At 38.3% G+C, this 18465-nt stretch overlaps 1 protein-coding gene across 1 annotated transcript in view; it reads right to left on the reverse strand.

Moving 5' to 3' along the window:
* STAT4 (signal transducer and activator of transcription 4) overlaps nt 1–17360 on the reverse strand; it is a 39217-nt gene extending 21857 nt beyond the window's left edge. Inside the window, exons 1-4 of the mRNA XM_009995242.1 lie at nt 17233–17360; nt 15564–15708; nt 2076–2174; nt 1203–1295 (exon numbers count right to left, since the gene is read on the reverse strand). Of these exons, the coding sequence (XP_009993544.1) occupies nt 1203–1295; nt 2076–2174; nt 15564–15708; nt 17233–17360 (465 nt within the window). The remainder of the gene's footprint in view (nt 1–1202; nt 1296–2075; nt 2175–15563; nt 15709–17232) is intronic.
* Between the last annotated feature and the right edge of the window lie 1105 nt (nt 17361–18465).

The raw sequence follows: 18465 nt of genomic DNA on the forward strand, positions 1-18465 counted from the left end.
GATTCTGCCAACAACTCAAACAGTCCTTTTTAGTTCCCTAAGGCATGCATGATAAGGGTCTGAAAATACAAGACCTTGTTTGCCAAATCAGTACACACAGAATTAGAAACATTTTTGTTTCCTCTTTAATTGGAGGCTAAACTTTTAAATTATATGTTTAAGGTATGAAATTACATACACAAGGAGCTGTCTGATTTCTGTATTCAACTAAATTACCTACCAAAAAAACCTGTATATAGAAATACTTCTTATTTTCACTAGTCTTTCAGGGATGGCTGTGCTTCCCCACAAAGGAAGCAGGAGCAGCATGGAAGGCTGTGGTCTTGCAGCTTTCTCTGCTTTTACTCTACAATTTGTATAACTTTATACATAGATAGAGATCTACTATCTCATTCTTTTAAAGCTAGCTTTATACTTTTAAGGGTTTAATCTTTCTAACTCATCTTCCCTAGGTAGGGAGACATTGTTGATAGAAAGCTACTAGGACCTATTTCTAGTACACAAAAAGTGTTGCTCTTGAATGGCATGTGGCCAGGTATTTCAAATATAACATCTATATTGAGACTGTTGCAATAGCTGAAAGTGGGGCTGGGACAAGAAAAAGGTCAGAGGTAATCTGAATCCTTATCCTCCTCTGAGCTGAACAGGCAGGTATTCTCTGACTGAGCTTTCCAGGTCTCTATGAGACATACCTAGAGGTTTGGCTCTGCCTTGCAATGGTATGGGAAACTCCTGCAGAATTGTTACCATCAGCTCCCAATGTTCTTCTTCCCTCCTGTCTCCAAAACATGTTCTTTTATGTCATGTAGCCTTCAGCTTTAAAAAGATCTTGGTATGTGACTTGGAAGTCATGAAGGCTGACCCAATTAACAGAGGTAACGTTGAGGTGACATTGCAGAAATACATTTACTGAACCTCATATCTTTTTGGAAACATTAAGTATGTTCTGACTGCACTCAGTGGTCTGCCTGCAACTTGCATAGGGATTAATGTGATAGTTTTAAAATAAGTAGCTCTCACACTAAACCCAGAGAGGATCCAGGTATGTTCCGAGTAGCTAGGCTGGGCTGAGGTCCTCAGAATAATAGGAGATGGTGCAACTTGTTAGCAAAATAATTTGTGCTGTCCAGCTTAATGGTTGTTCAAGTATGTTGCTATGAAAATAATTGCTGTGTAAACAGCAAACAGGACAAAAAAAATACCTGTGCACTGTTCTTGATGGCTGACACTTTGTGTTCTATGTTTCGTTGTCGTTCTGAAACCACCGAGTTCTGCAGAGACTTTTCCAGTGGTCCCTGGAACACATTGAACAGTTAATGGGTGGATGAGTGATAATAATGAGTGATGGTAACAGTACTGCAAATTCTAGCATAGAGAAGGGAATTCAGAAGCTGGTCTTCAAACAGCTGGAGACTGGTGCTAACAAGACAAATCTGTTTAGTTCCAGAGATTTGAGAAACCTGCTGCTTTACCTTTGAAATCCAAAAGGTGAAAGGCTTTGGGTATAGGGCAAAGACTAAGCATCTAGTAAATTTAAGAAATGGAAATGTAGATTATTAGATTTCTGAAAAAGACCCTTGTCACAATACTTGTAAGAATATGTATTTAATCCACAGGTAATCAAATAAAAGCCATTTGACTTAAAAAATTCTTTTTGAGTTTTATCCATTTAATTTCCTCAATAAAGGTTTTATCTGTAATTTTGAAGATTTTTCTTCAAACCACATGAAAGCTATCAATGCCTTTGCAACATATCAGGTGGAATCTGTTTTGCATTGCATAATTAATATGAATTAATGCATTGCATAACTTAAAATATACACATGCTTTGCAAAGAATAATCTCTTTAAGCCTTTCCTACAGATTAAAGCCTTTGAAGATTAGCTGTGACATAGAAGTCACTCATAGCAATGTTAGCAGCAGTAGAGTCACTAATGAAGTATAAGTTTAAAGGGCAACAATTGGCAAGCCCTAGTGCACACAAATCACTCTAGTGGAATGAGAGGATGGGATTTGGTCCCAAAAGCACGCGAGCAGATTAGCATGGAGCAAATTAATAAACCATAATTCGTTACCTGCACAGGCATACTAGCTGCAGCCAATATTCTTCTTTCTTCTCTTAAACAGTTTGAGATTATTACTGCTATATGCATGGGATTTCCATGATATTTACCCTGCAAGAAAAAGTAAATACAACTTCTAAATATTCAGAGTTTAGGGTGTCCCTCTGGAAATCACAATGTGTTTCAGTGTCTATGAGCTACAGCTTAGTGGGGGTGGAAGAAACCCCCCTGTTGCTCTCAACTGTTGTTAGTGCTGGTTCAGCCTTGTAGGGCAGCATCAGTTAGTGTCATTACCATAAAATATTCTTAACAATGTTCTACAGAGATCATAAAGATACAACTCTGAGATGTACATCATTGGAAGATCAAATTGCTCTATTGCTAACACAGCTATTTTGAAAGGGTTTTCCTGTTGGCCTATTCTATGCATGATTTTATCATGTTTTCCATTTTCAATAGGAGGTTGCTGTTAGTATGTAGCACTTCTGCCAACAAAAAAATGTAAGCATATCAATACAATGGTGATGCAAGCAGAAAAGCTGCCTCAGCAAAAAGCAGAAGACTTACATTTCAATTTGTATGAACATTTTTTTTTCCTTCAACAAATAATGTGCCTAAGATGAAATAAGCAGCAGCTCTTCTCCCAGGCCAAAGAATGAAAAAATGTCTAGTTTTACATCACCATAAATAAGGTGAAGAATCACTGATGTGCGAGGGCTGGACACAATTTGAGAATAATTTGAGTTAGTTTGTGCTGTATTTGTCAAATTGGAATGATTAAGAGCTCTCAAGCAGCTTCTTTCATGGTGATGAAATTCAGTGTTTTTCAATATCCTTCAGGCCTTTTATTCCATAGCCACGTATCATTCATTCAGATGCCCCTTACTCAGTGCTTGTACAGTTCTCAGCCATTCATTAGAATTAATCCAGTTCATTTCTTATATGGTTTCCAGATTTTTACTTCTATTTTCCCCCTCTTTTTGATTTAGTTTTTATTCTCAATGTATTTTGCTGCCACCCAGAACTTAATTTATCCTTGCCTTCTCTGGATGTGGCACAATAAATTTATACATGCTTAAATTGATGTGGTGTTTTCCTTTGATATATCATACCAACTGTTGTATTAGAAACAAGGGTGTGAACACATCTGAGAGGAATGTGAACACATCGCTTCTATATGCCAACTACTACCATGACAGTGAACATATATTTCTCAGACTTTTTACTGGACAGACAAAACTGAATAATTCCCTGGGTTCTCCTGCATGAAATCTAAGTAATTTGAAAGACTTTTTGCAATAGTTTTGAGTTTAATCAGCAAGTAAAAAAAAATATATATTTAAAATGGTGATTATAATCATAGATACTTGGTTTGAGTTGCTCGGTAGTAAATTCCATGCTGTTGGCTACACTGTGGTTCCAGGTAGAGACTAAGATGAAAGAGACAGAACTCCTGATACTAAATAACCAGTGTACAAAATGTTCCCTTCTAGAGAAGCTTTGACTGTCATAGAGTTGCAGACAATGAAACCAAGCTTTCAAGTGTTTCTAGGGTTTCTCAAGTCTCCTCAGGACAAATAAAATACATGCTCCACAGTGCAGACAGTGCACACACCCAGTGCTATGCCTCCTTTTATCTCTTTAAAAGAAGTTCAAGGTGGTGCTTTACTCCAGCAACAATCTGTATCTGTTACCCTGAGGAATGGGAGTTTCAGACTAGACTGTGATTTTAGGAGTTTCTCTGGGAAAAAGAATTGGTGAGTAATCCTACCCCACAACACACTGTGTCTCGGATGAAACACTAAGTACTCCTTCCCTGCCTGCTCCTTACTGAGCAGTGAAGGAGGGTGATTCAGCATCAAGGGTACGCTGCTGATTTCCATGTCAAACAGCAGTGCCAAAGATCTGCTGTTACTTGTTTCTCCCTGCCAGCTTCTTGGCTATAAGAGCAGTAACTGTTCTTGCTGCATATTTCCTTCAGCACAACTGAGCTTCATGTCCAGGAACAGATCCATAGTCTTCTTTATAGAGCATATTCCCAAACTATTGTTGTGAGTCACAAACTCTTAGGGGTTGGAAGGAACCTCGAAAGATCATCCAGTCCAACCCCCCTGCCAGAGCAGGATCACCCAGAGTACATCACACAGGAATGTGTCCAGGCGGGTTTTGAATGTCTCCAGTGAAGGAGACTCCACAACCTCTCCGGGCAGCCTGTCCCAGGGCTCTGAAGCATCAGCACGTTGAATTTTGCTAGGGCATACAAGAATGTAGGAAATGACTATAACCTTCCTGCAAAAGATGGAGTGCAGTGGAGCTTCATGAACAATTAGGTAACAGTAGGGTCCAACAGCAACAGCCAGAGCAAATTAATTGCTGCAGAGCACAGAACATGGCTGTGCTCCTGGCTGTGCAGTGCCAGCCCCTGCCTCGTGCCAGTCCAGTGCCTGCCTGACTCCTTAGTAAGCCATTCCAGATGGCTAACTGGGATGGAAACCACTTGTGCTTTTTCATTCAACAGGTTTTCTGCTCCTCAGTGGACTGAAACTGCTCAGCAAACGAAAAGCTTGTTGCTAAGGTCTGGCACATGTGAAGTCAGGAGAGGTTGGCTGGCAGAGGGGAGAACAGGCCTGCCTCATTTCAGCTGCACTCAGTTGTGTCGCTGAGCCTGCCTCATCTATTTGCACCTTCAGTAGGGGAATAAAAAGTCCTGTTTTTAAGAAAGCTTGGGAAAGAAGGCTGTTTTGAGAAATCTGACTGACGTAAATCTATTGATGTGCGAATTAATTCCTTAGTTCATGTCTGTTAATTTCTGCTGTTTGTTGTTCTTTTTTTGCTGATAAAACAGGGTCCCACCTTCCCCACAGATGGCTGGTGTATGTGAGCCATACCACATGTTGAGAACAGCAGGCTATCTGAAGCTACAAACCCTGAGGAGTTTTTAGTCCTGTTTTACCATTGCCTAATAGAATTCAAGCACTATAAGGGCTGATGGTTGCCCTGTGAAAGAAACGGGTAAAAGAAAAGCTATTTGGCAAAGTCAAGAAGAAATAAAAATCCTCTCTTGGAGCTGGAAAATGCATTCTTGTAGAAGAGGCACTTCAAAAGTCTTCTGCCAGTGGGATGTTTTAAAATCCCCCACAAAAAATGCCAGGTATTAGGGACTTTCCTAGCATTTCCAGATATTATTCATATGCAAACCTTTTCAAAACTCCTTTCTTTCTTTCTTTTTCATTTTTTTCATGAAGAAAAGAACATCTGAATCATGAGATGAAGTGGAAATTTGTCTCTCTGTCTCTCTCTCCTAAAGCTCTAGCAATAAGCTGCATCTGTACTGATTCCTGTACTTCTGCTTGTCTGATACTTGTTGAACTTCACTTGATTCAGCATTCCCTTATTATCTGTCTACTGCCAACACTGGCTGTTCTGCACTTCCATTTGGTCTTTTGTTGAGGGCAGAATTTGCTTAAGATTACCTTAGATTTCTGGTTGATTAATATAAATATATTTTCTATCATTTAAATAGCTCTGAAGCATCAGCACGTTGAATTTTAATAGTATATGAATTTGAATAGTATAGGTTGGAAAATAAAGGAAATTTAACCAAAAACAGGCTTGAGAATGGGGAAATCTAACATTGTGATGTGAGCACTGGTAGTCAGGAAAGGAGGAAAGGTGTGGATTCTGTAGTTATGCAAAATTGTATTATTAAGTTTAGATGTTTATAAAGAAAACTTATAATTGTCTTTTAATAAATGCCAGCAAAGAGAAACTGAGGATTAATTTTTAATCAGAAGTTTCAAATGGAAACATTAGTCTTATCTACTAATATTTCTGTAATTCTGTTCTTACAGGTTTTCTTTCTCCTCTCTTCTGTTTTGATGAGGTCTTCCATATCATGATTTACAACATACAACAAATTATTTCATTTTGACTGGTGTCTTCTCAACAACTACTAGCATAAGCCAATGAGGGAAATAAAGCTTTTGTTCTGAAAAGGTGAAAATTTTCTCTGAATGCTGATGATGTTTCCTCTGGAGAAAACCTTCCTACCAGCACCCAGTGTGAGCTCTCTCTGCTTCAGAGACATTGGCTGTGATAGCATCTTAATAGATCAGGAACTAAAACAGAGGTATTTCTGCATTAAACAATTCATACATGATAGTATGCACAGTTTAGACTCTTTAGCCAAATTTTAAAACAGCTTGAACTATTTGGGATATGTTAATACGCATGAAACAATGGCTGAGGAAAGACAAGATTTAATGCTGTTTAGAACACTTATAACTTGTTAAAATAAATGAGCTTTTAAAAGAATACCAAAGAGCTGTCTGTTTTAGTATCTGAAATGTACTGCTTTTCCTGAGATGGATTAAGAAATCTAGAGCAGAGATTCATTCTCTTGCTCTTCTTTTCTTCCCTTTTCTTTTTTTTTTTTTTTTAATTTTCCAAAATGTAGCTTATTTTCCTGTGGGCAGCTCCATCACAAAGTAATAGAAACTCCAACCCCAGTAATGCTTGCCAGCTTTCTATTCATGTGTCAAAGGTCCCTATATAGTGTGTAGACCTAGGAGTGAATGCTACATATGCACTAAGTAGTGCATATATCTCGACTCAGTTTTCAGTGATTAAAGTAGAAGATTAGGTATTAGTGATTGTTGGTCTCTATAATGTAGAAGAATGTGCCATGCAACCTTTAGAAAGTCAGCCAGGCTTTCACCTGGTTATCTCCTGGTTTTTCAAGGTGACCTCAAAAGGACTTAAGTAGGTTTTAGTGCTTTCTAAATCTGAAAAAGTTCTTAAAAATTTGGTTGGTTTTCTCCTCACATTTTTTTGTGTGCCTGTGTGTGTTTACCAATCAAAAACATCAGCTGTATTTGTTCTTGGCTCTGCTAAAAAAACCCAACAACCTAAACCTGCTTGAACTTTTTAATTATATAGACTAAGTTTTACTGGAGGCATGGAACAGTTAACTAGTATGACTGTTGATGTATTTGTTGGAATTGAATGTATACTTAAATAAGTTGATGGAAGTGAGATGGGACACAGAGATAGGAAACACATTTACACAGTCAAGCAAAAATACATTTCTTCCCTGTTGCTCACTTGTGATACGCTTATTGATGCAGTCGGATATTCTGCATCTTTCTAGATAAACAGATATTCTATCTTTCATGGAATTAAAAAACAGGGAGAAAAAAACCCTCTTGTCTATCATTTTATTTTTGAAAGAAAAACAGCTTTGGTATAGTTGTGTATCTCAAAGAAATGTGTGGGTGGGAAGGCATAACCATACCCACTTATTTCCCGTTTTCACCTTCAAATACGATGAACGAGATTTTTGTCTTGATTTGTTTTCTACCTTTGTTTATGCATCTGGGCAGAAAATCTAATGAAGACAGGGTTAGGATACAAAGAAGGTGTCAGTCCTTGTGTTACCTTGGTATAGGTAAAGAGTATTTGGAACTTTTTTGAAAGCCTGTATTCAAAGAGGCAATATTCATGCTGAAAAATGTTTTCTACTAGAATGATGGCTCTGTATTATCTAGGTCTTTAGGAGGAAGTCCTTGTGACACTATCTATTTAGACTGCTCTTGTTAGACTTTTATTTTTAGATTTCCCCTTCCCCCTCTCAAAATACATGAGAATTTCAAGGCAACCTCATTGTTTTAGATTACTTCTATGATGTGTGGGGAAGTCCTAACACACAGGTCTGTAGTGGTGTAGTTCTGCTTTTCTGGTATATTACAATGTGTAACTTCCAAACAATAGTACATCCTTTTAGGGCATGTGCAACCAAATTGCAATAGGCAAAGCTATAGAAGCACAGTAAATGAGTTGTGAAAACAGATCTTTTTCTCCATCCCATAGTTTGCCCTGATATTCCACTGTTGTAGTGCCTCCCAGAAGACAGTAAAACCAATCAAGGAACATTCTATAGAAGCAGCAGGTTTTTAAGCAGGGTGGTACACAGTTACAGAAAATGTCTGTAGATCTCATCAGGGCTGTGCTGCTTGGGGGTTGAATAATGTAGTGATTCACCTTATTTAAAGGAGATTTATTTCAGAATTAACAAAAGTACAGTGTTTCCTATGAAAAAGGGTGACACAGCAGAAGAGAGAACTAATTTCCACCCTGTTCCATCTTCTGGACAAAAAGACCTGAGTACCATTAACTAATATCTTAGGCAGATGTTTGCAACTAGGCCCTTAATACTCCTGAATGAACAAAGGTCACAAGAGGTTGTTCAGTTTGTGTGTATTTTTACTTCTGTTTGCAAGTTAACTCTTACTTATTCTACAGAAACAAACATTTATAAACTGTTAAAGTTGCATTCTTTAAATTAGTAGGAACTAAAAACTATTTTTCTTCTAATAACCTTCTTTTTGTTCAATCATTTTTAAAAATCATTACAAGCTGATGTGCAGTCGCCAGCCAGTGGTCACTGTGAAGGGTTTCCCATTTGTACACCAACATTTTTTGTAAACAGCTTTGATGTTGAACTGGAAAACTCAGTGGGGCAAGATGCTAACATGAAAAATCAACCTGAATTGTATTAGACTGCAGAACACACTGGTTCAAAACACATTTCCTACAACAGTTGGTCTCATTGTTGATCTGGCAGGTTATGTGAGCACTAAATATATGTAAATAACATTTTGAAATGGATCTTCTGTGGTGTATTAGAAACTTTCTCTGTTTTGTTCCATTCTCACCCTGTTGTAAGCTTTAACAGGAAACTGCAACTTAAATAATAGCTAGGTTTCCAGTTTTGCAACTGCTTCTCAGCACAGTGTTTACTAGAGTTGTTTGTTAAGTACCAACTGGAATGTCCTACTTCAGACCTATTGCTATTTTGTCTATTTTCTTTGTTGTACTGAAATAAATGATTAGGAGGTATTTAGAAGACATGTAGATGTGCTGTTTAGGGACATGGTGTGGCACAGGACTCCACAGACCTAGGTTAATGACTGGACTCAATGATGTTAAAGGTCTCTTCCAACCAGCCTGATTCTGTGACCTTGGGATCCTCTCATGCATGTACCTTTGCTTGTGTAAACAGTGACCTGAACTAAAAAACCTTTATATGTTCATTTTAGTTCAATCTGGAAAAGCACAAAGACCTTCAGTTCTATTACAGAAGGAAAGAAGCTGGGCAGTACAGCCAAGAATCTGAAACAGAATCAGGAAACCCTACTCTGCCACTGTGTTAAGTAGCATGGTGTAAAGTAAGATGCCATTTGTTGGTACTACTTAGAAATAGGGTGAGTTTTATATGGAAAGAAGTGCCATAGTGTAAATACATGTTGATTAAGATGACAAAAGATACTTTTGGATGCTATTCCAGATCTTCCCATAAAAAAGCAGGTCTGTGTAGAGAAAGAAATTTATTCTTTCCTAGCTCCATAGTGTAACTATAGAGCTTCCAAAAGCTCATTTAGTTATAACTAGTTGATATAAATCAACAAATCTGGTGATTCTGCCTCACCCCTCTCCCTTTTTAAGCACACGCCTATGTGTGAATGCGCAGGCAGACCTGCTCATTCAGGCAGAATCCCCATTGCCCTCCCTTCATCTTAGGCTCTAGCAGGGCCAGTGAGTGGGTAAAGTTCACTACTACCTGAGGATCTGCTCTATTAAATGAATACCATAAATATACATAATTTACAGCAAACTGTTCCCCAGAGCACACAGAATACTCATTAACTCAGGCTTCAATGGTAAATGAGCAAAGCAGCCCTCCTCCTTATTCCTGAAATCTGTTATTTCACTTTTATAATGGAAGATGTATGTAATCAGATTTTCCCCTGAATACCGTAAGCAGCGCAGTGACACGGATGCACGTTGCCATTAATGAGAAGGGATTGTTTTTAAAAGTTATCTTGAGACGAGAACATAAATAAGAGCTACAGTTATGAGTAGGACGATGCTGGAAATTTCTGCTTTTTCCTGATGCAGTTGTCATGCACCCATTGCAGAGTGCAGCACGGTTCCTGGGACCTCAGCTGAGCCCATGCGTGGGCTGGGCTGCGTCCCATGGAGCTGCACCTCACCTAGTAGGTACCTGCTGAATGCTCCAGCTTGGAGTGGGGAGGAGGGCAAGAACATCCCTGAGATGAACGTGACTGGATTATTCAGAGACCCACAGGCAAGTGCCTGCCAGCACCATTCCCAAACGGAGTGGTGGGACACTGGGGTATGGTGGCCATCTCTGATTCCCATGGTACTCTGAGCCTCCCCTGTGTTGGCTGCTCCCCTGCAGCACTGCAGCCTGGCTTCTCTCCCCTAACGAAAGATTTTGGCATTTGAGTTAGTAAACTGGTCAGTGTTTGTCTTACAGGAGTGTCTTTATATTTCACCAGTTGTCTTTGTGTTGGGATTTTTCGTTTTCCAATCATGTCCTAAAGAACAGGAGCTTACATCAGAGACAGTTAAAAACATTCCTTCTGAAAACTAAGATATAATTGTTCATGGGTTAAGGTCACATAGACTGTTGTATCTGCAGTTTGGTTCCTAGAAGTGCTGGGCAGCTCATCTGAGCTTATCATCTGCACTTAACATTTTGTTGTCATGGCAACAGCACCAACCATCTCCTTGTGACTAATCTGCTTTGCTTTTCTCCATCCAGGCTTTAAGCAACAGAAAAAACCTCATAGTTCCCTCCCTTATTTTCCCCCACTGCCTCTCCAAATACTTTCTTTCCTCATCCCTTTCCAGAACCACTGCTGGAGGGAGATGGAGTTCTGTAGGAAGGTGGACAGAGAATTTAACGTGATCAGGCAACTGCTGTACTGTCTCTCACTGAAAGTACAGCAGCAAAAGGCTGCTCTGCCATAAAAATGAAGCCAATTTACTGATTAGAAAAGTAATAATAATGTAAGAAGTAAACATAAAGGATTTTAACCTAAGATGTTGACTCTGGTTTTAATATAACACGTGCATTTACACCAGATTAGTGTCAATAAGGGATGTTTCAATGAAAACAAGGCATAGATACTGAAGCAAATTACTGAGAGTTGGCAGTAACCTCAGCTGCTTAGCAAAGTTTCTCAGGACTTTGTCAAATTGCATGTTGCCTGGTCAATGTTTTGTTTTGCCTCAAGATAATTTTGGAAATGTCTGCAGTCTGAGCAGAAATGTCATGTTCCTTAGTTCTCTCTCTAATGGTGAGAGAACAGGGATGGTCCCTGCGGCCTAAAAGCAAGGGTGCCAGGCAGACCTCTCTTCCTGTCAAGACTTCTACTCTTTGCCCTTCACAATGATTGCCCAAAGCTTTGTATTGCAAGTATGAGGCAGACAAGTTCTTACTTCTCTCACTATTGTTATATTCAAGGAGCAACTAATATGTTTACATAAAGATGTTTCAGATGAAGCTCAGAACATTTTCTCCATTTTATAACAAAAAAGTGAATCCCAGGGAGGTCTTTCAGATGGGCTGTGCTTGGATGTGGTGGTGGAATAATTTTCTCTAAATAGCACCAGGAATCTTGATCCTAACAAGTCCTTTGCTGTAAAGCAAACAGCTTTATGAGCCATTTGCAAAGGGTGCATTGCTTCCTCTTCTAAGGCTGTTCTTCATTAATGATCTAATTGTATTTCTAATTAAATTTGTCTATTATTTTGCCTTTTGTCAAATATTACAGATTGCTTTTGAATGACTTGTGTGTGTTCTGTAATGAGAAATGCTGGTTTCTACTATTATCTTCTATGACAAGTGTTAATATTGTAACACAATTTGGCTCAAAATAATGAACAAACACTGTGCTCAGATAATGTACTGACGTTGAAAAGCCTTGTGTGTGCATGCACCCTGCACAGGTACGTCTGTGTGTGTGGTAGAGAGGGGAAGGAAGAGGAGTGAACCGTGAAATTTCAAAGAAGTGCTTGTGTTAGAGAGCACAGCAGAGATAAAGGTGGGCTCATAGTAACTAACCTTCAGAGAAAATCAAACTGACGCCGTTCACTGTCACCAGAAATAAAACTGCAGCTTCCTCTCGTATTTTGGGAGCCCAGTCTTTCCTCCATCAAAGTCAGTGAAAAATCTTGCTACTTTTTACAGTTTACCCTCCCAGTCTCCCTTTCCTTTAGGGGGTATGTTGGGATTATATGTCAGTCACCTTTTTCTGGTGTTGTCCCAGATACGTCTGTCACAAACTAGCTTCATAATGCAAGAATCAGATATCTGCAAGCACATCCAGCTGTAGGTGGGGGCACAAATGCCCAGTTCCAAACTTTTCACATATTCAGCAATAAAATACAATCAGTAATGCATTAAAAACAATTACAGAGTTTGCCTATTCAAATTTAAGGACATTACAGCCAATACTGTCCGCATTATGTCGTGTACAGCTCATAGGCCATTAATAATAGTTGACAGTTCATAGCAAGGATAGGATGACAGTGGGTTACAACTACCATAGCACTTTTTTCCTGATGTGCTTACCTACCCAATAAAGAAATAATTTTAATAGTTGAACTTAGAAGAATGCCTATGCAGCTCTATAGAGCATGCAGCCTATAAATGCATTTATCATTTATGTTCTAGAAATTGGAAGTGTAACATATTTTACACAGAAATCCAAAGTAACTCTGTCACAGACTTTTTAAGACTTAGTTTTATGACATAGTTTAAGACATAGTTTCAGTTATTTGCCTTATAAAAGAAAAACAACCCCTAAAAAACCCCAACAACCCATTGCAAGAGTCCAGTCCTACTCCTGTCTGTAGAAACTATTTTGGAAATCAGGATAGACTGTGGGTGATAGTGCTAAAGGTCACAAGAAATCAGGAAAAGCTCTAATAATGAAAGTGATGTTCAGTATCTGGTGGTTTTTGTAATGTGTATTTTGAAACACACAGAGTAGCTTTTTTAATCTAAATACAGATTATCTGCTGTCTTGATGTAATGGTGAAAGGCCAGCATTATTAATGTTGGAGAAAGCTGTCACCTTTTTTTTTGCTCAGCTGGTAACATTCTACTGCAAATCTCAAGACTGAGATCCTTCTTAATAAGTGATATAATTCCAGCATCATACACATCCTCTCAAGAAGTTCATAATGCTTTAGCCTGCAAACCTTCAGACTTTGCAACCCCAGGGAGCAGAGGGACCTTGCTGCTTGGGAAAGCTTGCTAAGTCAGGGTCTGAGTGCTACAGGGCAATAAAGAAAACAAGTTACTGTGTGTTGTGACTTGTGTGGCATTGCTTTTCAGAGCCAGCAATCAAGTGAAATGATGGGTTAGGCTGCTCCACATGGTCCTTTACTGTTGCTTTATCTAGAGAAGGAAAAGACCAGCCAGGTTCCGGTGCTGCTAGTGTAACTAGGGTACTGTAACTGTACAGCTCTCTGTACAGCTGTGATGAGGAGGCCTGAGTGTTTTGGCTTGTTCTTGAATCATGACTTTGATCCTTGCACCCAAGAAACCACTTAATCAGAAATTGTTAAAAACTTCCCTTCTTCTGCTTCTCTGGAATAAGCCTCCTTTGCTTTGTGCTCTTCTGGAAGCACATCAAAATACAATTTCCAAACACACAGGTCTTAAGGGAAATGTTTTTCTTTCTGGCCGTTTTCTTGATAGCCTGTGTCATACCCAAATGATTCATGCCTGTATAGTGTTTGAACGCACACAGATACCTAGTTGCAAAAAATACCCCAACAAACCAGGTTCTGCTGCAAATGAGGTCTTGTTTGACTATTTTGACCTGGCAGACAGACAACAATTCTCCCCTCTGTCCTTACACTAAGGAGTGTAAACAAAACAAATTCAAACAAAAGGAAAACTTAATCTAAATGTAAAAAACAACACAAAGCACCTGGCAAAACAATCCTCTTTAGCTATGGATTGGAAGCCACAAAGTGGAAAAGGAATTTTACACAGGCTGGGATTGTAAATACAATCCCTAGGATTTGGGGAGTTGACTGAATCTCCATCCCTGGAGGTGTTTAAAAGCCATATACATGTGGTGCTTAGGAACATGGTTTTACTGAACGTGGTAGAGTTAGGTTAATGGTTGGTAGAATTAGGTTATGGTTAGACTTGATGATCTTAAAGGTATTTTCCAACCAGAATGATTCTGTGAAAACTCATCTGTGTGGGTCCAAAGCTTGATTACTTGTCTTGGTGTACCAAATTTCATGGAGCATGCAGACTTGCTACTTCAAGTTTTGGTAAAAATTGTAGAATAAAATGAACAGTGTGAAGAGAAGAATTAATAGTAAGGGAAATTAGTTTTGTAGAGCTTGTATGTAAATACATATACCAGTCCTTCTGCACGTGCACATTGTGATGGTGCATAAATGCACAATGTTTTAAGCCAGGAGTACATGAATTCAACTGCTTGTTTCAATGCTCTGAAATCCTCTTTCCATGTGTATGCTGCTGTGGAAGAATACCTTTGCTAAGGTGATAAAGCTCTGTCTCAGCCTACTGTGGTAAAGTGTGCCAAGACCATGACAGAAATAACAGGATTAACCTTTCTGCAGTTAGCTCCAAATACAGTTAAGTAAATGTGGTGTTTGAGCAGTTCTGAAATTATGGATAGTGCTGCTACACAAAGTAGAAAATAATCAAAATGCAATTTAATTTTAAGCTGCCTGAGACTGCTTGCATAACACTGTAAGAAAAAAAGGTAGGGGTGGAAATACTGTCACACTTTTAAGCAGCCACCATTAGGGATAAAGAATAGAAAGAAAGCCATAAAAATAACAAAATAATTGGCAAGGTCATGCTAAGATTTTCCATATTGGGGGGGTGTATGTGTATCCAATAAAGAAAATGTTTTGAAAGCAATAAAATTGTCATTTAAGTACTGATGTAAAACACCATCAAAGAACAGAAAAAACCCCAAACTTTCATTAAATTCAGATGCCTGTTTTGTGCAAAAGATAGATGTCAGGAAGTAGGTGACTAATGAAGTGGAACTCTGTGAGTATCCTTGCCTTAGATAAACAATCATTAGAGAAACATCCAGCTAGTCAAAATAAACATAATTTTGCAGAAACCTAACGGAAAATCCTTTAAACCATTCATAACAAATAATCCCAGCTAAACATAAAATAGCAAACATGCTAATGATTTAAAGGGTGTTTTTTTGCAGGGTGCTGCTTTAAGCCCCAGGTATGCATTTTCATTCCACAGTTAAATATCTGCATGTGTCTGAAAGACAGTATTTACATATGTAATAAACATGAACATCTATCAGCACTATACAGTCCTATTTTTAAGAACACAGTGAGAGAGATACAGAGCTAAGAAGTCACAGCACTTATATCTGAGCAGTGTGCACTAAAATGTGAATTATTGTTCCACAATATAAGAAACAGTGGGATTATTATTTTGAATTATGTTGCTGAAGGCTTGGTTTTCCCAGAGCTGCTTGGAGTGTAGAATAATCCAGACAGCTCTGAGCTGCTCACAGGAGCAAACTGTGTTCAACGGGGGTTGGGCACTGCCTTTAGAAATCAGTAAGAGTATGCAATTAGTCATCTGAAGTAACGACCCACCTGCAGTAGCTTCCTGATTCTTTTCAGGTTGTGAATCAAGAGAAGATTCTTCTCCTGTGAAACCCGGTCCAGCTGTTCATCCACTTGTATTATCAAATTCTGTAAAAGGATCATTGCCATTGCTTCATTGTTGGATGCAGCCTCCCTGAAAAATCAATGGATGAGAAGCATGCATGTTTAAAATGTCATAAGAAGTGTCAATATATCTGTGCAGACAATTATCCATTCAGAAATCTAGGCAGCAAAAAAAAAAAAAGGCTTTTAAAATATGGTGACTTGCATATAGTTAATTTGTGAATAATTGATTTCATGATCTTTTTATTCATGTAGATAATGTGACTATAAAGTCAGGGTGGGCTATGGAGTCAGGCAGAGGAGAGGCAATCAGGGTTTTCTATTATCTGGTCTAGTGAATACTTACATTTTTAGCTCACTTTGCAGAGGAAATAGGACTAATGTACACTGTCTCTCTCACTCTGTCAGTCACACAGATAAAATTTCTGAATTTGCTGCCCAGTTTCAGCCAAAGTTGACACTGGGCTCAAAATCCAAAATACAGTATGTTCTTACAAACTTCACAAGAAAACTGGCAGGTTGGTAGAGGAGAGGGATCCAAATTAGTGCCTTCACTAAGGAAAATGGCAGTAATAACTTGCTCCAGGGGGCAACAGCCAGATGGCCAGTCAGCAGATATATATCTTCACACCAGGCACCAGATGAGCCTTTGCCTAGCCAAATTATTTGGGGATACAGGAAGACTCTGAAGCTACTGGTGAAGGGTATGTAGGGGACAAAGGACACAGACAGAGAAACAGGCTTTACAGGTTCTGCTGTTTATGGAGCAGCTTGACACATGAAGGGCAATAACATTAGTGAGCAAAATAGAGGAAGATAGACTTTGGATTGCATGGCATCCTTGTCCTTGAGACATTATCTCTCCTTGCACTCCAAATGGCAGATGCCTGTCTGATATATGCCTGGAAATTCTTGCAAAAAGGAGATTTTAAAGTTTCCCATGTTCCCATAGCTCCATAAAATACTGGGTTATAAACTGTAAGGAAAGAATATATTCCTTAGCAGTTGTGTGGTTGTGGTTTTTTTTTGTTTGTTTGTTTTTGTTCTTTGTTTTTTTTTGTTCAATAATCTTGTGGATTTTGCTTGGAAAATTGAGATGTCCCTTTCTGACACAAATAATTTAAACTTTCATGGCATTTAATTTCTGTGAATTTGATCCAAATTTGTGCATAAGCTCACATTCCAGACAACAACTCCTGCAAATAGCTGCCTTGTTTCCCAAAATTATATAGCCAGCTTTAAGTGCAGTTTTGGACAAATGAATAATTTTATGCTTCAAGAAGTAAATGTCTAACATTTCCCTTGAAAACTAACTTGTATTTATTTTTTCTATTAAAAACCTGTAATACCATTACTTTTCTAGACATTTTAAATATAATTTTGCTTAGGAATAAATTCAAATGACACCTTGTCTCCAGGCATTCCTTAAATGTAGAGTTTGACAATTCAACAGACTAAATCCATAAATAGTGAAATACTGTTCTTGGAGTGCAGGTGCCTGCATAGTTCACAAAGCAGCACCCTAAAATCTGCCAGGTAGGTAAAAAAATTGTTCATGACTGAAATAATAAGGAAGGGATAAATGTAATCCTACCAGTCTTGGCCTTCTATCCATTGTGCTAGTAGATGCCGGATTTCCATGGGAAAGTTATCATCATAGAACTGGTCTACCTGCTCCAAAAACTTTATTTCCAGTTGTTGAACTTGACTCCATTGGGACATACTGCAAAATAAAAAATTAAGCTTGTTTGCCATTGAAAGAGGAATATGAATTAATAAACCAGAGTGCATAAATTATTTTCATTGTAGTTTTTATTATATACTTAATGTTCTTGTTTATTCTGTCTTCCAAAATGGATGGAACTTGGCTAAAGGCAGTCAGTTAAAGGGAAGAGGGAGAACAGGGAGGAAGTTTTCATTGAAAGAAATTCTAGCTCTCACTCTTGAATGGGCACCTCTGTCAATTTCCTTCCTCAATGCAAATGTTTTTGGGTACTTTGTGGTGCTTATAAAGCACAGAAATTTAGACAGTATCTTTTTCAAGAGAAGTAGCTTTGTACTCTTCAAATCTGGATGAAACTACTCTTATGAAAGAGCAGTAGAAAGCAATGAATTTGCACTCTTCTTAGTGATTTCACACCACTAAATTTTTTCTTAAAGCCATGCTGGTTGTATGTTGCTGTGCTGTTCATAGAGCCCCTCATCTTCTGTTTGGAAAGTACTGTTTGATTTACAATCTAAATTGTTTATCTCATACACCTTTCTCATTCTTAATTACCACATAATTCCGAGGTTTGACATTAGAGAAAGAAAAAAAATTTGACAGTGTAAAGTCATATGAAAATTGTAAGATGAACAAGAGTAGCATCAGCCAATGACAGGCTCTGATCCTACACCACAGGTCATCTTCCCTCTTGTTAGGATGTTGTTCATGTTAACAAACTACACAAAATCCAGTTCTGGATTAAAGATTGCACTAGAGTAGGTCAATGTGTTACATCTGTTTGAATGTTTTTGATGGATTTTTTTACTGAAAAAGAGGAGAGTTCATAAAACCTGACGTTTTTATAGAACATTGACCTTTTTATAAACAGCTTTTCTATTTCTGATTCATGGTTTCAGAATGTCAGTTTGAAGTAGAGAATACATAATTTTAATACATTTGGGTCTTTCACTTTGCATCTTCTGAAGTCAGAGGTGTGTGTGTGGGGGGGGAAATTAAGTAGCTCAAGGTGTAACGGAGTCCTGAGTACTTACTCATGCAAAAGTAAAAGTGACAGATTTTAGTTTCTCCTTAATAAAGGCTGGATGGGATGATTCTGTGTGT

This window comes from Chaetura pelagica, unplaced genomic scaffold, assembly GCF_000747805.2.
Source record: "Chaetura pelagica isolate M959 unplaced genomic scaffold, ChaPel_1.0 scaffold33, whole genome shotgun sequence".
NCBI classification, from domain to species: Eukaryota; Metazoa; Chordata; class Aves; order Apodiformes; family Apodidae; genus Chaetura; species Chaetura pelagica.